General features: G+C 37.2%; 3 protein-coding genes and 1 long non-coding RNA gene across 8 annotated transcripts in view; 2 read left to right on the plus strand and 2 right to left on the minus strand.

Moving 5' to 3' along the window:
• Positions 1–4,797, plus strand: part of LOC140833914 (uncharacterized) — a 29,578-nt gene extending 24,781 nt beyond the window's left edge. Inside the window, exons 8-9 of one of the 2 annotated variants that reach the window (XR_012118608.1) lie at positions 3,910–4,142; positions 4,219–4,797. The gene's annotated coding sequence lies outside the window, so the exon portion shown is untranslated. The remainder of the gene's footprint in view (positions 1–3,909; positions 4,143–4,218) is intronic. The other variant, XR_012118607.1, reaches the window with a different exon arrangement.
• Positions 4,798–4,966: 169 nt separating this feature from the next.
• LOC140833915 (protein DEHYDRATION-INDUCED 19 homolog 7-like) lies at positions 4,967–8,137 on the minus strand. 3 transcript variants are annotated; one of them, XM_073198427.1, is made up of 5 exons: positions 7,881–8,137; positions 7,048–7,187; positions 6,115–6,192; positions 5,716–5,978; positions 4,967–5,270 (listed from the first exon to the last, which is right to left on the minus strand). In XM_073198427.1, the coding sequence occupies exons 1-5, from the start codon at positions 7,939–7,941 to the stop codon at positions 5,156–5,158; spliced, it is 657 nt and encodes a 218-aa protein (XP_073054528.1). In that variant the 5' UTR covers positions 7,942–8,137; the 3' UTR covers positions 4,967–5,155. The 3 variants fall into 3 exon arrangements, with proteins under 3 accessions (XP_073054528.1, XP_073054527.1, XP_073054526.1); XM_073198426.1 differs by lacking the exon at positions 6,115–6,192 and having other exon boundaries at positions 4,967–5,267; positions 5,716–5,981; XM_073198425.1 differs by lacking the exon at positions 6,115–6,192 and having other exon boundaries at positions 5,716–5,981.
• A 3,268-nt stretch (positions 8,138–11,405) lies between these two features.
• Positions 11,406–12,467, plus strand: LOC140833383 (uncharacterized). Its single transcript, XM_073197738.1, has 2 exons — positions 11,406–11,798; positions 11,882–12,467. The coding sequence occupies exons 1-2, from the start codon at positions 11,619–11,621 to the stop codon at positions 12,458–12,460; spliced, it is 759 nt and encodes a 252-aa protein (XP_073053839.1). The 5' UTR covers positions 11,406–11,618; the 3' UTR covers positions 12,461–12,467.
• Positions 12,468–12,832: 365 nt separating this feature from the next.
• LOC140833384 (uncharacterized) lies at positions 12,833–15,352 on the minus strand. 2 transcript variants are annotated; one of them, XR_012118453.1, is made up of 3 exons: positions 13,945–15,352; positions 13,712–13,850; positions 12,833–13,381 (listed from the first exon to the last, which is right to left on the minus strand). It is a non-coding gene; the product is annotated as an uncharacterized lncRNA (long non-coding RNA). The 2 variants fall into 2 exon arrangements; XR_012118452.1 differs by lacking the exon at positions 12,833–13,381 and having other exon boundaries at positions 13,711–13,850.
• Between the last annotated feature and the right edge of the window lie 6,847 nt (positions 15,353–22,199).

The following is a 22,199-nucleotide window of genomic DNA, read 5'->3' on the forward strand; positions in this document are numbered from 1 at the left end:
TCTTGCGTGCTTTGTCAGTTCAGCAAGACTGACAATAGTGTGTATGTAATTTTCTCCTAAATTCAGAACAATTTTCCCAACCAGTTTTGAAAATTAGATTCGATTAGCTTGTTAATAATAAAAATGTGTTACGTGACGAAATCAAAAATATACTGATATGGAAACAAAATAAGGTTTGCTGATTATTTTAAAATAATTCTAAAATATTAATTTCATTTTATAAATCTTCCTCCAACTATTTTGACATTTTCACCATCCTCTGATGAAAAAGGGAAATCGTATTTCCTTAGTAGGCACGTAAAGTTTAATTAGCCAATTATAATCTCGAATAATATCAGCCCATTATAATTTCTAAAAGGTATAATCCAATTGCATCTCTATGCAACCTCCGCGTGTTTTGCCTCACGTTTAATAAGGACCCAATAATATGACGCCGTTTATTTTCACGTGTCAAACCAACCCATAAATATTGAATTGTAGTGGACGGTCGCCGTGAGTTTCCCCAATAATATGAGCCGAAGTCATAAGAGTTCCACTCAATTCACATCATATGTCCGGTGGAAGTCACAGCTTTCCGGCGGCCAGGTCTCCCCAATAATATGAGCCTGACAAGGTCCGCGGATAGCGATCAACATGCAACCACGGTTGATGGAAGGCAAGGAAAAATTAAACTCTTTTAATTTTTAATTTTTCGGTTTGATATAAATTTTGAATCTTATTCAAAATGAGGGATTTTAATTTTAAAATTGTCTCATCATTTTAATTTAAAAATCTCGTGCCATGAGTTTGTATGTTTGCCAGACTAATGCAATTATATTATTTAATAATATACATACATTCATTCTACTATATATCGCATATATCAAAATATTACATTCAACAATAAATAAAGATAATCGATCGCCAACACTATTAGATCCATGTGAGCCATACATGGATCCAGGTCCAAAACCTAGGTGAATGCAGGGATGCAAATGCAACTATTACAAGAAATTCCAATATTTTACATGTCTTCATCTTGTTAATCGGGCCCACCATCTTCCAGTATTGATCTCCCACTATTTCTAATAATTACATTTAAATAGTCATGACACATAAGGGATACATCTCATGGGGGTGGGAACGGACCATAAACCAAGCTCACTTTAATAATATCAAATATTAACAAAATGAATAAAAACATTAAAATATCTTAACATACACCTAACACATTGGTCAAGTCTCTCGATCATCCTTTATGCATTTAATATCAAATTAACATCAATTTAATTAATTGATAAATCATATATCTAATAATTTTATCACTAACCAATACAATTATTAAATAATTTAATAAATTAAATATACATCTTTATTTAATTTTCAATTAAATCAATAATAATTGATGTCTTGTAAAACTCAATTTTACCATAAATAATTAAATTCATATTCTAATTATTTATTTTAAAGAAAAATATAATTTTCAAAAATAAAAATTGAACAAATTTTCAAAAATATCAATTTTGCCCAAAAATTTGAAAAACAGAAAATTGCACCTTGGGCCCAAACAACTCAAGCCCACCATTCAGCACGTTTCCCGAGACGATCCCGGGCAGCCGCCCTCGCTGCCCGCCTGCTGCCCGAACGTTTCGGGCAGTGAGGCACGCGCGGCATGCAGATGCTCCGCACGCTGCGTGCTGCGCAAGGTAGCGCACGTCGCACCACGCCGTGCCACGCTGTGTGCGCAGCCGCGTGCTGCTATGCACCCGGGTTTGCCCGGAACAGTTCCGAGTAGATTCGAAATCTTCTTTTTTCTAAAAAAAATTTTGATGGTGCATCAACATTTCTGAAAATTTTTCTTGTGTGGTTAGAAATAAATTATTCAATATCAAAATTATACGATTTAGAAAACCTGGCTCTGATACCACTGTTAGATCTCGGTTTTCTCGTGCCCCAAACGCAGCGGAAGTTTTAAAATTTTTATTTGATTTTGACAATCAAAATATGTTTATGTTTGGGCACTTGTATGGTTTTATCATAAACATTCATAAAAATATGGTCTGGCGGTAAAAATACCCAACAAAACCTATTTCTTGAAAAAAAAAAACATTTAAAACACCTTATATTAATTAATTAAAATTAATCATTCAATAAAAATAATTTTTTTCTTAATTTCTCCGGTCTCCATTCATCGTTCGAGCGCAAAATACAACTTAAAAACCTTAATGCAGGAACTTTTAAATTATCGTGAAATAAATCATAACCATGCAATAATTATGCATAAAATCATTAAACACATAATTTAAATAAAATCGTAGATTGCGTGTATTCAAGTTACATGAATTAAATTTCCTGGACCTTACACCATTAGTCCTTTGACCTGGAAAATATAGGGTTTTACGTACTAGCATGCATTTTGATCCATTTACCGACTCCATTGAGGGTTATCAGGTGGCGATGTTGGATGTAGTTTCGAAATACATAGGAGCAAATACTTTATAATCGGGGATTCACTGTTTGCCTACGGTGAAGATCTCCTATGCGATCTGACGAGTTAATAGTACAAGAAGTCTCTGGCCAGAGCAGGAAATGTGCTTTAGGGAAAGGTGTTTTCCTTATTGCACATACTATGTCATTGTTAGTACTCAAAGATAAATCACATCGTTATCGAATTTTTATATGCAACTCTCGATATCCCAATGGTTTCAATCAGGATATATGTGACGAAGGGACCTGTATTGTACGCTAACCATGACTTAAGGTTCTTGCAGACACTATCAGTGATACATAGAGGATCATGGGACGATGCTGCTAGACGCTCTTACCATGATCCAATAGGTGCAAACAGAAATGAATTCTGACATTCTTGATCAATCTGTTGATGGAAAGAATTAGGCTAACTAGGGTAAGCCCGAATAAGAATAAATGTTATTCTAAATCACATGGAGATGTGAACTCACGGCTAGCTGTATCCCTGAACCATTGAGGGTCACACAAGTATCGGACTCAGTGTTTCCATTGAGAAAGTCAAAGTTCGATTTATAGTCTGATGGTGGCAGCTTATAGAGGAGTTTATAAGCTGATTCCATAGGATGGAAGAAATGAAAGTTAGCTTTATTGCTAATTAAGGAAGGAGAGTGCAATTGTTTGTTTTGGTGAAGGAGTTCACTAAACTTGCAGCTGTCCAATATGGTAAGTGAAAATTTTAATCTTCGAAAATTTTCATTTTTATTATAGCTCTCGGATCGTCGATCTGAGTTATAATGATTTCAGAATTATTTGAGAATTTACTGTTTAAATGGTTGTACTAATATATATATTAGTTATATGAGAGTTTTAAAATAATGAAATATAGAGTCCATTGTTGTTGAGGGAATCCTGGTTTATGGAACTTAATAATGATGAAATATTAGGGTCATCGATGTAGTGGGGTTAGTCTACAATCTATTTCTTTAATCACCTCTTTTTCCTGAATTAAAATACAATGGTAGCAAAATAGTGCTATAATGAGTGCATTTGGATATCTGCATACTAGTCTTAGAACTTGGAGAAATCTTGATAGTGAGTTCCATCCATACTTCATCCTTGGTGAATCTTTGGGAATTTTTCGTAGAGTGGAGTGTTTATGGAGCTAGAGTTCCTATGGTTTTGAACGGAGGTGATTTTGTTGTCCAATATTATGTGCCTTCTTTTTCTGGCATTCAACCATACATAGATCCCTCAAGCGTGGAAAAAAGGTGAATCCTTTTTTATAGTTGCATTTTCTGATACAGAGAGACATTGATATTCTTTTTTTAAGAACAGAAACATTGATAGTCTGATAATTCTTTTTTCTAAGAACAGAAGCATTCATAGTCTGATTTGCGCTCTTTTTCGATTAATTAACCTTCTGTGTGGACCTCGTGATGATGGTAATGCTAATTCATCCAGGGAGACAAGTAGTGATGATGGCAACAAATATCGAACAGACAGAGATTAGTAATAATCAGAAATTATCAAACCAACATATTGCGACTGTCCAAGAGCATAATCAGCTCACAGGAAGAAACAATCCTTCCATGAGATCGACAGTTGGTGACATTGACAACCGCCCAGGTCTACTTATTTTGAGTACTTTGAGAAGGAGCTTCCATTTCATCGTGAACCATTAGCTGATAAGGCAAGTCCAGCCCCAACTCTGTACTACTACAATATAAATGCTAAAACATTACTGATACAGAATTTCATGCCCACAGGCAGTGAAAGGATGCGTGATGGTGGTTGCAAGCTCATGCTACCAACTTTTAGACTTGTTTCGTACAAGTTTAAGGCCTCCAATTGGATTGTGAATGGAGTTTTTGAAGACCAAAAAGGTCAATTCACTCTTGCATGCAAGCTGCTGACTATTGGCTTCGGTTGTTTGATGTTGATCACCCCTATTACAGCTTTTTTGTGTCGCACAACACGAATTGGAGATAGTAGTCGGTAAGCTAGCATCTCTCTTCCTCTATGAGCTCCAGGCTGTGGCCTTAAATGTATGATTCTGCACCGTGGAATTCGCTTCTTACTGTATGCTCGCATTCAAGTGTTAATGGATTATGGTTGTGAAAAGTTGGCGAGAATTGCAGATGGAGAAGTTTATAGCAGCCTACTCTATGTTGCATTTTTCTGTAGCCAATGCAGACACGGAAGTGGGATGGAACTGTAGTGTATCAAATGTTGTCATACTGACTTTATGGTGTTAGTTTGCAATAGATGACAAATAGTATTTTACATTCATTCAACTTCTGGCTATGCATATTTTTATAGATCGTGCACTAATAACTTTGTTCAAATTCTGAGTTTTGTGAAGCCTTGAGTCTTGTCAGTTCGTAATTATTTGAACCTTTGTATAGCATTCTTAATTCCTAGCACAATTTTGCAGATAAAATTTAAGCCACGTTTTCACAAACCATCCTCGATGAATTTTTTCAGTGACTGGTGCGACTTGATGTAACATCAATCTTGTACAAGTAAATTCCAATAAAATTGAGCACTTCAATGGTTTCAATAAATGCATTAAATATGTCGACAGCATACAACAGGTCTCAACAAGGCCATATTCTCTTCCTCAAGCGGTTTCTCTTGACTTTACTCTCTGCAAACTAGATCAATCTCCAGCTCGAATTCGAAAACTTACATGTGATATGTAACATTTCTAACTCAAGTTATCATCCAGAAAAGTAGACAGTAGTAGACCTTGGACAAACTTGCATTTTACTGTCTTCTCTTTTTGGTCTTCTTCGGACAAGGGAGGCTGTGGGACAACTCTGCTACAATGAAACAAACCAGATGTCAAACGTCGTCACAAGTTATTAACATGCTTCTCTCTCTAAAGCATGGTGTTCTTTCGGTTCTCTAACTGCACTTTCAAGGCAAGTAGTGTAACAACAATCACATTTTGCTATCTATCCCAAGAGAGGAGGAGGAGGAGGAGGGGGGGGGGGGGGGACATATCCATGAAAAGCTTGCAAGTGACAAAACTCGATGGAAGAAATTGCAAATCATGTGATATAAGTTTATCCCAGTGAATCCAGGATTTTCAGGAAAGAGGTTGAACCGGAGAAAGGGGTACGGTAGCTCAATTGAATTAGGGGGAAAACTTGAGTTTAAGAAAAAAATTAAACATGGTACTTTAATTTGTTTTTCTGTTTTATTGGAACAACCCCACCTCCCCTCTGTTGGGTCCAGCCCTAAGTTTAACCAAGATGACCGTACCCATGTGCCACATTGTCCACCATGCTTTCTTCCATGGGGCTAGCTTCAACTGAAGATAGAGTCTGAACACTAGGAAATTTATCAGCTACAGTTGGATTGCATATGAAAGAATTCAACAATGGATCGGGTTCTGAATTTGATGTAGGAACCACAAACGAAGATCCCCCAAGAAGGGATCGCAGCTTTCCTTCCCGTAGATCTTTTCTCAAAGAGGAAAGTGACAGATTAGATAACCCCCTGCGCAATCTCCTTTTTCCATGCACGTGCTACACAATTAAAGAAACCACAATCTAGAAAAATAATACTTGAACAAAATAAATTGAAAGGACAAGATTGATAATGATTTACTGGTAATAAACATGAAGACTCAAAAGCAGTTTATAGCTTTGTAAAGGATATCTTAAGAAGACTTCCATGCTGCAAGGTCATGTGGCAAACTAAATCTGATGCTACCTTTTTTGAACAAAGAGGGCACACCTGTATATATAACACAATACATCATAATGAACTGCTATGACAGAACATCTGAAAAATTGTATATTTGAGCAATCATGATATCGGCCATATCACGACATCTAGTAGAACAGAATCCCTCAATCAAGGCAACGAAGGATCAACTTCAGCATGTTGACAAGGCAAAAAAAATGATATAAATTCGACAATAAATAGTATGATTGACTGTATCTCAAAATCGAGAACTTGAATTGAAGGGTTTAAGATTCTGCATCTAAAAAAATCAGATATAAATTTGTCGAAATCCACATTCCAAAAAGTAGGTTTCTGTATCACTTCAAAATAACAATATAATTGCTAGGTAGCACTATGTATTCAGGTATATACAGGCACACAGCGGAATGATGAGAAAAAAGACAGCAATAATGGTAAATTAATGTCTAGTCACACATTATAATATTGATTAATGTCATCTGTGAACACTTTTACTTCTTCAAATAACCACTTCCAAAGTTAAGCACCTAACACCCAGAATGAATCACATAAGAACCTTACTCAAGTACTTTGACAAGCATAATCTTAAGATGACGCGCCACACACTGCATCCCATCTTAGGAAACATTATTTTGTGTTCAGGTAAATAAACTATCAAATAAATCTACATAACCTATAATTCTGCTAAAATAAAACCCCGCCTAGAATTTTACTGTTCTGTCTATCGCCAACACAAAGTTTGTTTGCCAAGTGTTTGTGCCACAACAACGCTCTAACTTAATCCCATAATCGGTTCATGACAATAATTTTATAACATTGAATAAAAACTCACTGTCAACAGCAAAGCATAAACGAAAACAAATAAAATGAAAGTGATGGTAATACCCCATTTTTGGCTTCGATGGCATGCTCTTCATCGATATGACAACAAAGTCCAACCATATCAAAATCCTGTGCACAAAAAGGGCATAGAAACTCCGCCCTCAGCTCCCCTTCTCCTTCATACTCTTCTCCACGAAATGCATCTGCAGTATATCCACCATACAACACCAGATTAATCCAAACATATTTTTCATACACTTCACAAACAGAATCATCTAACACTAGTTGTCCCTCAGAAACCAGTCAGTCTTCTGTACCAACAGCCAAATTTATGGAAGGGGATAGGTGAAAGAGGAAAATTTCCTCCCTGCTCCTAAAATGCCTAATCTCTAAAGAGTGTAACAACTGAAATTAGACAATTCTAACTTCGGAACCCAAAAATTCCCACTTCCAGACGCAAAATCCATATTTTCCATCACAAAAAGGAATATTCCATTGGCTTAACTACCAAATCCACGTTAAAAACACGTAGAAAAAGAAGGCTTGAAGTTTCGATCATTATTTCCTCTCGACAACCAGAAGCAGCCCAATAAATCAATAACTGAAATTTCCAGACTTCAAATCTATACCCATGTAAAAATCAAAATCTTACAAGCATTTACAATTTTTTTAAGAAAATAAAAAAATCTCAGCTCCTTTTCCCACTTCTCCTGCTCCTCGTCAACATAATCAAAATTTCACCAACCTTATAGCCAAAAAAATAAAAACATTAGCCCAATCCCTCGAAACCACAACCTTCCCAGTCCCCACCCTCCCCCGAAAGGGAAAAACCAGAAGACTAACGAAGAAAGAAACCAAGAGAAAAAATGCAACGATGGAGGTAAAAAGAAGAAAACCCGATCGAAATTGGTATCGCCTGTAACCAGAAGAACTTCGAATCCATGAATCGGAGTCCATCTTCTTGAATTCCACAAATTTTAACAGCCCCTCGGAATCCCGTAAAGCGCAGCTTTTGATACTAAGACGTAGTTGTACGTGTGGTAAACGAACCGAGAAAGAGAAGCTTCGCCGAAAGAGAGAGAAGACCCATTTTTTAAAAACTTTTTTTTTATTTTTATTAATCCTCACTTTCCTCAGCTAACTGCAAAGTGTGGCATCGATACATATCGACAAGTTCGATTATCTAAGGGCATCCGCATCCGTCGGAATTAATCCATGTTAATAACTCTCCATCTCATCAAAAATGATGGGGTCCATGAGCCACATATTCATTACATTAACACTTCCCCATTATTAACACACACCCACATTCATTTAATTTCAACTTTCATTATTTATGGGTCCCACTATCTACTTACTCACTTATTTTTTATTTTTAATTATTTCAATATCTTTCTAATATTTTTAAAATTTTACAACAACTATTACTAAAAATAAGTACTATTATTATTTTACAAATAACTTCATTCCAATATTCATTAAAATATTATTAAGAAACGAAAAAAAATTGGAATCTTTAATTAGCGACGAATCTTTAAAAACCGTCGCCGATTGCAATTTTTTTTTAAAGAAATTCGAAAGATGCGACGCTTTTGAATTTGCGACGGTTTTTGAAAAACCGTCGCAAATTTCGGATTAACGGCGTTCATTCTGATGAATTTTTCTGCTGACTTGGCACAAAAAATTAATAACACCTCCACCCACATTGGTGCTTTAATGTTAATGGGTGTTAATAACACCCATTAACATACCAATGTGGGTGCCCTAACAGCCATGTGATTCACATGTGTAAATTTCGATCTTTTATGCAGCGTTTGGTTGGCCTGACAAAGTCTGATTGTTTAATTTTGTCCCTCCAAATCCAAAGCTTGGTTCGTTTATAACTAAACCCCACCAATTCCCTATGCAATGGACTGTGTTGTACTAGGTTGGGTTAAATTAACCCATGGCCCAACTCATTATTATTAGTCATGCTTTCTATCCAACGTATCTTTTCCTATTTTACCCCTTCATCCAACCCAAAAGCTGAACCCAAAACTCTTCGCTCCACTACAGAACAAGGTACGACGGAATCAAGGAGTGTTGCTTACGTATTTCGTCTCCGCCTTCAAAGCTTCGGAAATCAGGTGATTTCAGTGTTTACCTCCTCGTGTCACAGTTTAATTTGCCGAATCTGTTGGAATTCAAGTTATCTAATGTTCAAATCGCGGATTTACTTTGCCCTATTTCGCATCACGGTGAAGAGGCTCTCACTGCGTCGTCATCTGACCTTTCCTCCTGTTTATTTACTCTGCATAAAACCTTGTCTTGCCTACTTTTAACTCATTCTTGATTTGTTTTGTGTTTGCGTTGTATGTTAATCGTTGTTTCTCGCCTTTGTCGTAATAATTTCCTGGTTAATTTCTTATGCGATTTCTTCATTAATATTTACTTACACTGGAAAAGCGATTAATAATTTCTCATCTGCTTATTTAAGACATGGTGGTAGGTGTGCATTTAATTATCCATATGTAAACAGATCGGGTTTTTTGTTGTCTTGATGAATTTTCGTTACGTACTGACCAAAAATATGTTTTTTAAATCTTACTTTTGATTGTGGAATGAAACGATATAGAAGAAAATCTTTTCTCCAACTTCCAGTGGTTTGGAAATGAAATTGTATTGGGAATTTGTAACTGTAGTTTTTAACAAATTTAAAATTTTAATATGTTTTCAAGTATCCGCAATAGATGACCATTATGCGTAGACGCATTCTGCTTTTTGTGATGCTTCACCAAATCATGTGTCGATCCTCGTTGATAATGTTACTCTTGAGACGACAACGAATGAAGACACGTTCGAAACGACGGTGCAATTCGCGTACAACAACAGTCAGCTACAGCATTACACAGAGAATAAATGTCCAATTGAACCATTTGCACCGTATTATTGAACTAGGAGATGTTCAATGTGTGGTGAACTTGCGAATGAATAGGAATGCATTTGCACGATTGTGTTACCTATTAACTAATGTTGGACGACTAGTCGACTCTACATATGTTCGTATTGAAGAGAATGTGACAATGTTTCTGTCTATATTGGCCCATCACAAGAAAACTCGACTTGTTGGTCATGACTACATACGTAGTGGCCATACAATCAGCACCCATTTCCATCAAGTGCTCCGTTCGATTCTCATGTTACATCCTATACTACTGGTGAAACCAAAGCCTGTGGATGATGCTTGCACCAACGAATCTTGGAAATGGTTCAAGGTAAGCTGAAGCCCTTGTTAATTACTTGTACAAAATAAACATTTGATGTTATCATGTACGACCATGTTGATAAATACATCCGTAGGAACGTTTTATTCATAAATTGTACAGGGATGTCTTGGAGCTTTGGACGGAACATATATAAGTGTACATGTACCTACCATGGACAAGGCACGATATAGAACAAGAAAAGGTACTATTGCAGTGAACGTGCTTGGAGTCTGCGACCAGGACATGAAGTTCATATACGCACTTACGGGGTGGGAGGGATCTGCAGCGGATGCTAGAGTTCTTAAAGATGCATTGACTCGTGACGATACTATGAAAATTCCCAGAGGTTTTGTTACTATTGTTTTGGTGTTATTAACTGTCATGTTTTTTTAAATTTTGTACTTATCTGTTTCGGTTGCAAACATTTTTATTCATTTCCGCATCAATTCGTTGCTTACATAATGTTAACGAGATAATTAAATATTTATTAATTCCAGGTTGTTATTACCTATGTGACAATGGATATGCCAATGTCGAGGGATGCTTGACTCTGTACAGACGAGTACGATATCATAGGGATGCTTGGGGAAACCGTGCAACTGGTCCACAGAATTATAAGGAGTTATTCAATTGGAGACATGCGCATGCCCGAATCATAATCAAAAGAACCTTTTGTTGGTTGAAGAAAAGATGGGCCATACTTCGAAGTCCTTCGTTCTATCCATTGAAGACACAAAACAGAATAATACTGGCATGTATGTTGTTGCATAACTTCATTTGGTCTGAAATGCCAGATGATCCAATTGAGGACTTCAATGATGACGTAGTAAGTTTGGCCAATGACACCGAGGATGATTTCATCAACAGCTTCGAATCATCTTCTGAGTGGGATACGTGGAGGGAAAACCTGGCCATGTCGATGTGGAATAATTTTAACTAAAGCATTCGGATTCCTGTACTTATGTAGTTGTACCTTTTCAGGACCTGTATTTTTCCCTGATGATGTTAATTAATTTTAGCTGTTGACAACATGATTGCATTGTAAATTATGTTATTTTTGTTTGCTTGATATCTCGTCCAACTTTGAATTTCTCTTTTCTTAGTTTAAATGTGACAGTGTAAGTTATTGATGGTTTTCTCACATGCTTAAGTACTGGTCTGTGTTATTTGCAGCAGGAAGACAACGGAAGTGGCAACATCCTAATTATGTAAAGCGGAGGAACTTCGGAGAGTTTTGTTGGCAAAGCTAAGAAAGCAGAGAAGACAAGACGTACTTGGAGTGAACGTGAGGAAGAGTGTTTGATACAAGCACTGAAAGATGCTTCAACAGAAGGTTGGAGGAGCGGCAATGGATTCAGGCCAGGATATTTATCTTTTCTTGAAAATCGTATGAAAGTTTCATTTCTTAACACAAACTTACGTGGCAACCCACATATTAACTCCAAAGTGCATGTGTGGAAGAAATTGTATGGCTCGTTGGTGACAATTCTAAGTAAAAGTGGTGTCGGGTGGAACGACACAGATAAGACAATTGAAGCACCAAACGAAATATGGGAAGCACTAATTAAGGTAATTTATTTTTCCAAAATGTTCTCCACTTATGTTCTTCAATAAAAGTTTTAACCTTATTGAGTTGTTTTTAAAATTGATAGGCAGACAACAATGCACTTGCAATGAGACACAAAAGGTGGATGTATTACCATGACTGGTGCGAAATATTTGGTAATGATCGTGCTATCGGAGATAAAGCGGAACATTTTACTGCAGCTGTTCAAGAGGTCCTTACAATGACACCTGAACTACCAAACAATATAGGTATGAGCCTCGACGAAATGTTCTTTGTTGACGAGGGAGGTGCTGAGTCAATGTCTGTGTCTGTAACACCATCTTCACAACTGTCGTCAAATGCAAAGTCGAAGGGTAAGAAACGGAAGCAGGTGGATGACGATGATGATGCGATAGTGGAAGCCATTAATAATTTCGCCATCATCACGAAAGATACAATGACAGATCTGATCAAACAATTGACAAAAGAAAAAGATGCAGAGGATGAGAAGATGCGCATTGCACAAGACAATGTTTTAAAGGTTATGGACACAATTCCCGAGTTGAGCGAAGACGAGAAAGTAACTGTTATTGAAATATTGGTGGACAACCCTGCCAAGTTATCACTTTTCTTGCGTTTGGGTGACGCGGGGAGATTGTGCTTAGCAAGGCGCTTGCTAAAATGACGTTGTCTCTATGCCTGTAGTTGATAATCTTTTGTTTTGGTGTAACTTTCAGCTTGACATCCAATCTTTTGTGTTATGAACTCTGGTGTGATTTGAACTTCCTACGAATGTTGTATTCTCATTTGTTGATGAGAATTAAGTTGTGAAGAAGTCATCCAGGTTAGTTTCATATAGCATCAAGTAGGTCACGAAATATGTAAATACGTGAATTAAAAGTCTTCTGAAACAATTATACTGCAGTTTGTAATGTGTTGTTTAATTATCACCTACACCATGTAAGGAATTTGTTCGAGCAAATATTCTAAACATGGACACTTACGTTGAACATTTTTGTTGGTAGGGAATTTCGTAAATACACATAATTCACTTCAGGGGAAAATTTGAAGATCGGAACTTCATTACAAAATACCATTAATGATTCAAAGAAATCCCATTACGCAACACCAAAAGAAAACTAGTCTTGCAAACCTAACCATGCAGTAGATATATACAAATATAATACAATAAAAAATACACAAAATGGTGGTTGCAAGACGACATGCCCTACGTAACAGAGTAACATTTTAGCCACTTGAAGCATCCGATGTTTCGAGGTTGACAACATGAACACATTTATCATTTGCAACACGAATCTTTTTCGGCCTACTATCTGCAATACACGCACGTTTGTTGGTCGTTAAACCTTCCATTAGTTCTTTGTAGTACATGTCGGCGACAGGGTCAAAACTCGTAGTTCGGCCAGCAGCTCTCTTCAACACAGTAGTAGATGTCGTACGAACATTTTTTTTATTCTTCGAGGCTTCTGGAGGCTGATCACCACCTTCCATTCTTCATCTGACAGTAGGGACACCACTGGAATGGTGTATTTGCTAGTAACAGACCCTTCAGAGTAGGTGGGAAATGTGACGGACATTTTTTTCCCTACAAAATGTAAGAGCTGTGTTATTTTCAGATGAGGAATAAGTCATGCCTCTCAAAGCCATTTAAGTACACACCAACATGCATTTATTACACAGAAATCTACCACAACTAATGTCATATCCTCTAAGATATAAAAATAAATTGATGTGATATTTTAGGCAAGCTAGGTCAAACACTACACACATAGACATTACTTTTCATTCACTACGTGACAATTACAAATTAATTGAGAAGTAAAGAGACAGAAAGTAAAGAATTATTATTGAGACCTGCCTATATGTTTGTAAAGAAACTTGACAAGCGTGAATTTAACATACACTACTCACTGACCTTGGGATGCATGAAAATTGAAATTTCAGCTTACTTATTTTCGTACAAATCATGCATCGCAGTGAACAACCACAACTCAGCCACAGTCATGTACTGTAAACCCTGGAAATTAATTGCCCTCTGCATTATAGGAAATCCTCTGCAAAGAGTTGTATACAGAAATTCTTTTGTAATGAAAAATAATTTCGTAAACAAATGAAAAAGAGAGGACAATTACTCACTGTCATCTTAACAATTGCGTCAATGCATCTTCCGGATGGCCGTATTACTGAAGTTGCAATGATCGATGAAGGTAAGAAGCCAAATGTAATGATGACCGTGGACTCAAAATTATATTGAAGATAAGAATCTAAACTAAAATTAAATATTGAAACCACATTTTAAGTGAAAGCAACAAAAGAATTACACACGCAAAAACTTTTAAATAGTATAACAACATAGTGACAACCACAACTCAATCACACATACGATATCTAACATCAACGTGTTTTCTTTTTCGCAACAGATACTACATAACACAAAACGTAGGCAGAACACAATATTTATTTAGAAATTAGAATAAGAACCATCAAAAACATCAGTAAACACAGGAATAGGCAAAAGCATCCAAAACAACAACAAAGTTGTTCCACAGATACAGGTGTCTGCTGCACTGCGGTAGTGAGTCTCCCGGATGTGGTACATGCCGTAATAGAATCCGCTGTTACTTGTTGTTTATGTGTCAAGTGAATCGGTATTCTTGACAGTTGAAGTTTGTGAACTCGAAGGTGCAGTGGATGCTTGTGTATGCCGACGAAATGTTAAAGGAGACGTGGGAATTTGTGACGCATTTGAACCCCCAATATTTTGCGCTGATGTTTCATTGTTCCCAGATATCTCTTCCACGTTGTACTCATCGTACCAAAAGAATCGGTTCCGATGTTTTAAACCGGCGGGACAGATAAAGTAATATTGGCCCGGTCGGGTTGAGTATTGCCCAGCTTCACGTAATAACATAGACCCATTGCCGCACTCGCATTGTGGTGGGGTCTTCGCATCCATGGAAGCTATGGAAAAGCTTTGTTTAATTAATTATGAAATTAGTTAGGTACCTACAGACATGTCAACGAATTGAAGTTTAACCCAACTACTCATCCGTAAACTTCATAAATATATTTACTACAAAGAACAAGCATAATATTTTTCAACTTCATCACAGAATATGAAAATGAACTCCTACATCAACGAGATCCACACAAATCATAGTTGAATAACATTTAAAAAATACACACTTATAACTTGCATTCCACTTCGGTTGTTGTAAACTTACCAAAAAGAATTTTTTCCCACACATTTACAATAAACAATTCGGAAATGAAACTGAAATTGTAAAAAACACAAACGGTACGACTTTTGCCACGAATACTCACAGTAATGGCCAGCCTCAAGGTTGGAGATCAAATTTCGTTCCGCACAATTGTTTAGCTGTCAAATTTTCTGGATAGATAGACGGAAAGAGAAGGAGAACAATCTAAAATTCAGTCCTTCTTCCGTGTGATTCAGCTGGAACAAACGATGACAGTTGGGTGGACGTTGATGTGGGCTATCCGGATCTATTAAAGTTGATGTCGGCTAGAGTTTTCTTCCAAGATTTTGGGTGGACGATAGTGGTCGAAGCAACTTTGAGGATAAGAGTTGCTGTCTATCATAATTTAATAATTAAACAGAAATGGGAAAGGGTATTTTGGGTACTATGTTGTTAATTTAATAGTTAATCACAATCTTTGAAATCAAACCAAATGCAACACTATTTTCAGCACTACATTCAAATCTGAAGTAATCACATTTTTAATCATTTATGTGTTAATCATTTAAGTAATCCTATCATTCAAACCAAACACAGCCTTAAAGAATTATATATACAATTATAATTAGGAAAACTTACGTATTTTTCCATATTTTTTTTTGCATTTTCCTGATTTAGATGTCTTATATTATCACATTTCAGTGTCAGTTTTATTACGTTCCGAAAATTTGAAGGTCCACGTGAACCATATTCATGCAAGTTATCAAATTCTTATGTATTTTAATTAATTTTTTTTAATTGCATGAAGTGATTGGTAGACATGTTTAAAATGTAATCTCTATTAGAATGCATATAAAAATGTGTTTCAAAGGTTATTCGAGACTAATCGAAGAACGGAGACCGTTGACTGTAAAAGGACATATTATGCTTAGGTTATTGAGCATAAACCTTTTCCATAGTACTTTATATTAAAACTAGTGTTTGAAAACCCTTAGCTCCTACATAAAACACATGCCTCACTCTAGAAGAGCACATCGGACTCCTCCTTCAGCCGAGCAACAACACACACTTTTAGGGCAGCACTTCACATGAGTTTTGAACAGAAAAATTTCAGCAAACTTCTTCCCCTGTCTCTCCGCCACGTCCCTAGCGTCAATGAATGAATTTCGTGCCTGAAATACGCAAAATGCATGCCTTAATCCTTTCTTCGTTCATCTTTCACACCATATTATATGTTTTGATACATGATTGAATGAAAAAAACATGATGCACTTTGTACATTTTCGTTTTTTATGGCATATAACAAGAAACACAACTAAAGTTTTCATCTTTTAAAACTTTTGCTTATGATGCACTAAGGGGCTTTGCCATGGTAAAGGTGGGGACCCGGACGCTAAATCAAGTTCTTTATCCACAATTGGGACTAAATTAATCATTAAAACAGGGTCTAATAATTTTTTTTTTAAAATGCGGAACGTAGTGACATACAACATATATACATATCAGTATATTACAATAACAAATCCTGTATTACAAACAGCCTTTATTCAAAACTAGGGTTTGACAATTACTATCAAGTGTTCAATTCACCTATCCTCTAGTCCAGTCCGGTGGCCTACCACTTTAATCACGATCTCTCTCTTCATTCCCTGGACCCTTTAAGGTCGGTGGTCGGAATGACTGGAATCGCTTTTAATAGAGTCTCCATATGGGCGTAGCAGATGACATCCATCGTATCTCCGGATGTGCCTACCCTGCTCTGGCCGAGGTGGCTCGTACTGGCACAAATGCTCTTCTAGGAGGCATGTATTCTAATAATCCCACTGATTAGGAAATACAAGATAGACAACTGTCTCACAGCCCTCCTCCAATTCAGTTACCTCTGATCCAGAATCGGTTCTGATTCAAGTCTTAACCAATACATGCTGTAATCAATCAAATAACGAACAACCATGTAACAAGGAAAGAAATAAACATGCTAGCACATCATCGAGCAAAGGAAGAAGACTCGATCTACCTACCCCGCTCATTCTATTCTATCCTCAATCTATAGAACCTAGGCTCTGATACCCACTGTTTTGGGGACCCGGGACTCTAATTCTTTTTCTCTCCGCTTTACAAATTCTGTATGTAGACATATATTATCTCTGCTATGCACATGAAACGTGTCAGCCTTGAGAATTCGTGCGTAGCCTCTCGCGCTATTGCGCGCATTGGTTGCCGCGGCATATGCGCGAGAGACCATGTCTCTGCGCGTCGCAACACAACTTCGCCTCACGCATAATGCGCGGCCACGCTACTATCGGCGCATATGCGCGGGCCCAATCAAAATTTAGGGGGGGCTCACTGTCCCCTTCGCGCATATGCGCGGCAATCACCGCGCCATATGCTCGGAAAGCCCACTGTCGATGCGCGCATGTGCGCGCATAGGTCCCGCGCATGTGCGTGCTGCCTCCTTACACTTACACACACTTTTCACCACGTACTTGTATTTCGTGTCCCGATTAATCCTTTCGTAATCATATCAAATTATAAATCAATAATTACGGATCCCAGGATTAAATTTCCGGGCATTTACAGTAAGGTTACTAGAAAGGATACTTTTCCACATGTTTACGGGTTCCTAGGTGCATGTTAAAGGCCTGGAAAGGAGGAGGGCCAGAGGATAACAAAAATTTGGATTTCTTAGAGTCCCTATGGGTTTTGGGCTTGGGGTTGCTTGAAGGGAGGGGCGGCTCGGTCGTGGTTAAGGGATGTGTACAGGAGTCCTAAGAGGGTTGCATGTGTTGGGATATCGTATTCTCGCATCCAAGACGCAGCGGAATGTTTAAATTTTTTTGCTTGGGCGTCGTGTGGTAAAAAAAATTCATAGGATGTTTAGAATATACTTTTACGTATTAAACGCTGGGCTCCAAACTATTCCGGTTTTTAAGCATATTCCTACGAATGGCTCTTCAATATTAATCGCCTAATTAGGTCAACGATCGAAAACTTTGTTCCTCGCTTGGATTGCACTAGAAATCGCAAGCGATTTGTGCGTTGAGATTACACACTCCGAATTTCCAAAATCTGGTAGACATGTCAAAACGGGCTGGCGGGGCGGGCCAGCCTGCCACCCGCCGCCACCCGCCATTAGGCGGTGCGAGGCGGGCCAGCCCGCCATTTTGGCGGGCCTCTAAATGGCCAACCCAACCCAACCCACCTTGGGTCACGGGTTAGACGGGCCAACCCGCTTATTTTTTTTAAAAAAATTCGAAACATTAACATAGTAAAATGATATTAATATTATATCGTAGTAAACAATAATAAAAAATGATATTAATATTAAACAATATCACGGTAAAATGATATTATAAAATAATATGATTTTTTCCATGTCGAGTTATTTGAGTTTTTTCCAGGTCCGGGTATTAAATTTGTTTATTGATAATATTACAAAATGATATTAATATAAAATTCTGTTATGTTAGTTGATGATGCTAATATATTATTTTTTTTAGTTTCAAAAAAACGTATAAGAGGATGGATATAAGTTTTGATTCAGGTATGATTCTTTATATTAACAAGTGGTTGTTGGTCAATTTCTTCTGTTAAAGTTCTGTATATTGTAGAATTTTAGTATTAATACAATTAACTAAAGGCAATTAGGGACAGGAAGAGGACATCAAAGGAATGGAGAATCTCATTCCTTACTAAATATAACATTCTATTCTGGCTGGCCAGCCCGCCCCGTTTAGGCCCGCAATCCAAATGGGTTCAGCCCGTTTGGCCCGCCTCCAAACGGGCTGCTATTTTATCAACTCAACCCACTCAATTTTTATAGCAGGGCGGGCTGACCGACGGGCCTGACCCAATTTTACAAGTCTAAAATCTGGTGACGGTGTAGTGTCGGCGAGACCGTGGAAGGACACAAGGTGTCCAAATTTCTTCACAAGAAACACATGGTGGCCGAGACCTTCAAGGAGAAAAATTGGAGATGATTTTTGAATAAATCTTATTTATTCTTAATCCATAATTAGCATAATCATTATTGATTCTTAATCAATAATTTAAAGAAATCCAGTTTTCTTATTTGGGCAAAATGCTCTTCCCAAATTTTGGTGACAGCCGAGAGTTTCCAAGGGAAAAAGGATGGGAAGGTTTTTCTTTAAATCATAATTGATTCTTAATCAATTATTACGGAAATTAATTAAGTCACTTAATCCAAAAATTAATGACTTGACTTTCTTCCAATCCAAGCTTGGCCCTGACTTTTCCATTGGGAAAGGAAATTTTTGTGAATTTTTATGGAAAAAATCTCTATTGAATTATGCCCTCTTATGGTGTATTTATAGAGTTAGATTCCTAATCTAATTAGGAATTCTTCTCTCACAAGAGCTCTAATAATTTCATTATAATTAAAATCCCGTATATTTAATATATAATGTATTTATTAATCTTGAATAATACATTATATAATAATATCATATACACATATTTTATATCACCATATAAAATATATACATGTATATGTATATCAAATTAAATAACCATTATTTAATTTATAAACTAACTCCATGGTTAATTTAATTCCAGTCTCCTCTAGAATATTTATAAGAATTTGTGCATGTTAGTAGAAACCACTACTAGCACAATCATTTAATTAGTAAATTCCAAATTCACAAAAAAAATGATTCTGAACTCATTATAACCTCGATCGACGATCTGAAAGCGTCGATGTATCAAGAATACAAATCTTGTTCATATAATGAAAATTGAAAATTTCGAAGATCAAAATTTCATTTACCATATTGGGCAGCTGCCTAGGTTTAGTGAACTCCTTCACAAAACTTCACTAAAACTGTCAGTTCCACTCTCCTTCCTTATTTAGTAATCATGCCAACTTCCATTTCTTTCATCCTATGGAATCAGCTCAGTAAACTACTTTATAAGCTTCTTGTTTGATCTCCATCAAACTATAGTCGCCAAATTCCAACTCATTGAAATTTGACTATCACAACGGGAATACATAATCCGATACTTGTGTGACCTTCAATGGTTCAGGGATACAGCTAGTCATGGGTTTACATCTCCATTGATTTAGAATAACATTTATTCTTATTCGGGTTTATCCTAGTTAACCCCATTCTTTTCATCAAAATCTTGATCAAGAATGTCAGAACTCATTTCTGATTGCACCAATCGGATCATGATAAGAGCGTCTAGTAGCATCGTCCCATGATCCCCTAAGGTATCACTGATAGTGCCAGCAAGAACCTCTAGTCATGGTTAGCATACAGTACGGTCCTTTCAACACATATATCACGATCGAATCTGCAACTAATGATATATCGAGAGTTACATATGAATTCGATAATGATGCGATTTATCTTTGAGTACTAATAGTGGCATGGAATGTGCAACTAGGAAAACACATTTCCCTAAAGCACATGTCTTGCTCTGGCCAGAGACTTTTTTCACTATTAACTCATCAGATCACATAGGATATATTCATCCGTAGGGGAACGGTGAATCCCCGACTACAATGCATTTACTCCTACGTATTTCGAAACTACACCCAACCTCGCCACCTGATGTCCCTCGATGGATTCGGTAAACGAATCAAAGTGCATGCTAGTACGTATAGCCCTACATTGTCCGGGGTTAAAGGACTAATGGTGTACAACCATAACTGCGGACTATTCCACTCGATAAGTAGGAACCACTTGAATAGTCCGAGGGAGGGTTGTTCAGTGCATCATCATATGATCACTCATCTGTGTGAATGGACAACTCCATGCCCTTGCCAATGAAACATGACGTTTACACCACAGATGCTAGTCTCAAGCTCGAGCGACCTTTATCCTTGTTTTAGGCGGCTGATTCGACTAGGAACCTGTTTAGAATATACGGTACACTTCCTAATGAGTTTCATGATCTTACTTTGCGACGGAGAACTCATGGTACCTATTGTATGCTCAAGGATTTTATCTATGCAGCTTGCATGGGTATACAGATAAATTATAATGCCATAATCGAATAAAATCGTAAAATATTATTAAAGTAAAGATTGTTTTACATTAGAGTCAATAAAGCCCGAGCCACAAGTTGACTTGCCGGGCACCTACTCTAACAATATCCCACTTGCCCTATAACAAACTACCCATAGATCTTAGACACATTGCTTCGTGATGCTTCTCAAACAATGGTCATGGCAGGGGCTTCGTCAGTGGATCAACGTTATCTGTGGAGGCGACTCTCTCTACCGAAATGTCTCCTCTTCCCACAATCTCCCAGATTATGTGGAGCTTCCTCAGTATATGTTTGATTCGCTGATGATACCTTGGTTCCTTTGCTTGCGCAACAGCATGATGTTGTCACAGTAGATCGAGACTGGATCAAATGTTTGAGGAATGACACCCAACTCTTGGATGAGATTCCCATCCAAGCACCCCCTTTTGCTACAGTCGATGCAGCTATGTATTCGCCCTCAGTGGTTGAATCCTCTGTGGTGTCTTGCTTGGAACTCTTCCAAGAGACATCACCACCATTGAGCTTGAATACAAATCCAAGGGTCAATTTCGAATCATCCACATCTGATTGGAAGCTAGAATCAGTATATACTTCCAATTTTAGTTCTCCACTCTCGTATACAAAGAACAAATTCTTAGTTCTTCTCAAGTACTTAAGAATGTCCTTTACTGCTTTCCAATGCAGTAGATCGAGATTCGACTTATATCGGCTTGCAACACTCAATGCATATGCAATATCAGGTCGATTAGATATCATACCATACATAATACTACCTATGGTAGACGCATATGGAATGCGCCTCATGGTTTCTATCTCTTCATCAGTCTTAGGGCACTTAGACTTGGATAGATTCACATCATGATACATTGGATGATATCCACTCATGGACTCATCCATAGAGAATCTCCTCAGTATGATATCGATATATGTGGATTGAGTGAGGCCTAGCATCCTTTTAATCTATCCCTATAGATTTGTATTCTTAATACATATTATGTTTCACCCATTTCATTCACGGAGAACTTACCAGCTAACCATACTTTAGTTGACTGCAACATCCTTACATCATTCCTAACGAGTAGTATGTCATCAACATAAAGGACTAGGAATGTCACTGCACTCCCACTAACCTTCTTGTATACACTAGGTTCCTCAGGATTTTTGACAAAATCAAACTCTTTGATAGTGTTG

This window comes from Primulina eburnea, chromosome 6, assembly GCF_022965805.1.
Source record: "Primulina eburnea isolate SZY01 chromosome 6, ASM2296580v1, whole genome shotgun sequence".
Lineage (NCBI taxonomy): Eukaryota > Viridiplantae > Streptophyta > Magnoliopsida > Lamiales > Gesneriaceae > Primulina > Primulina eburnea.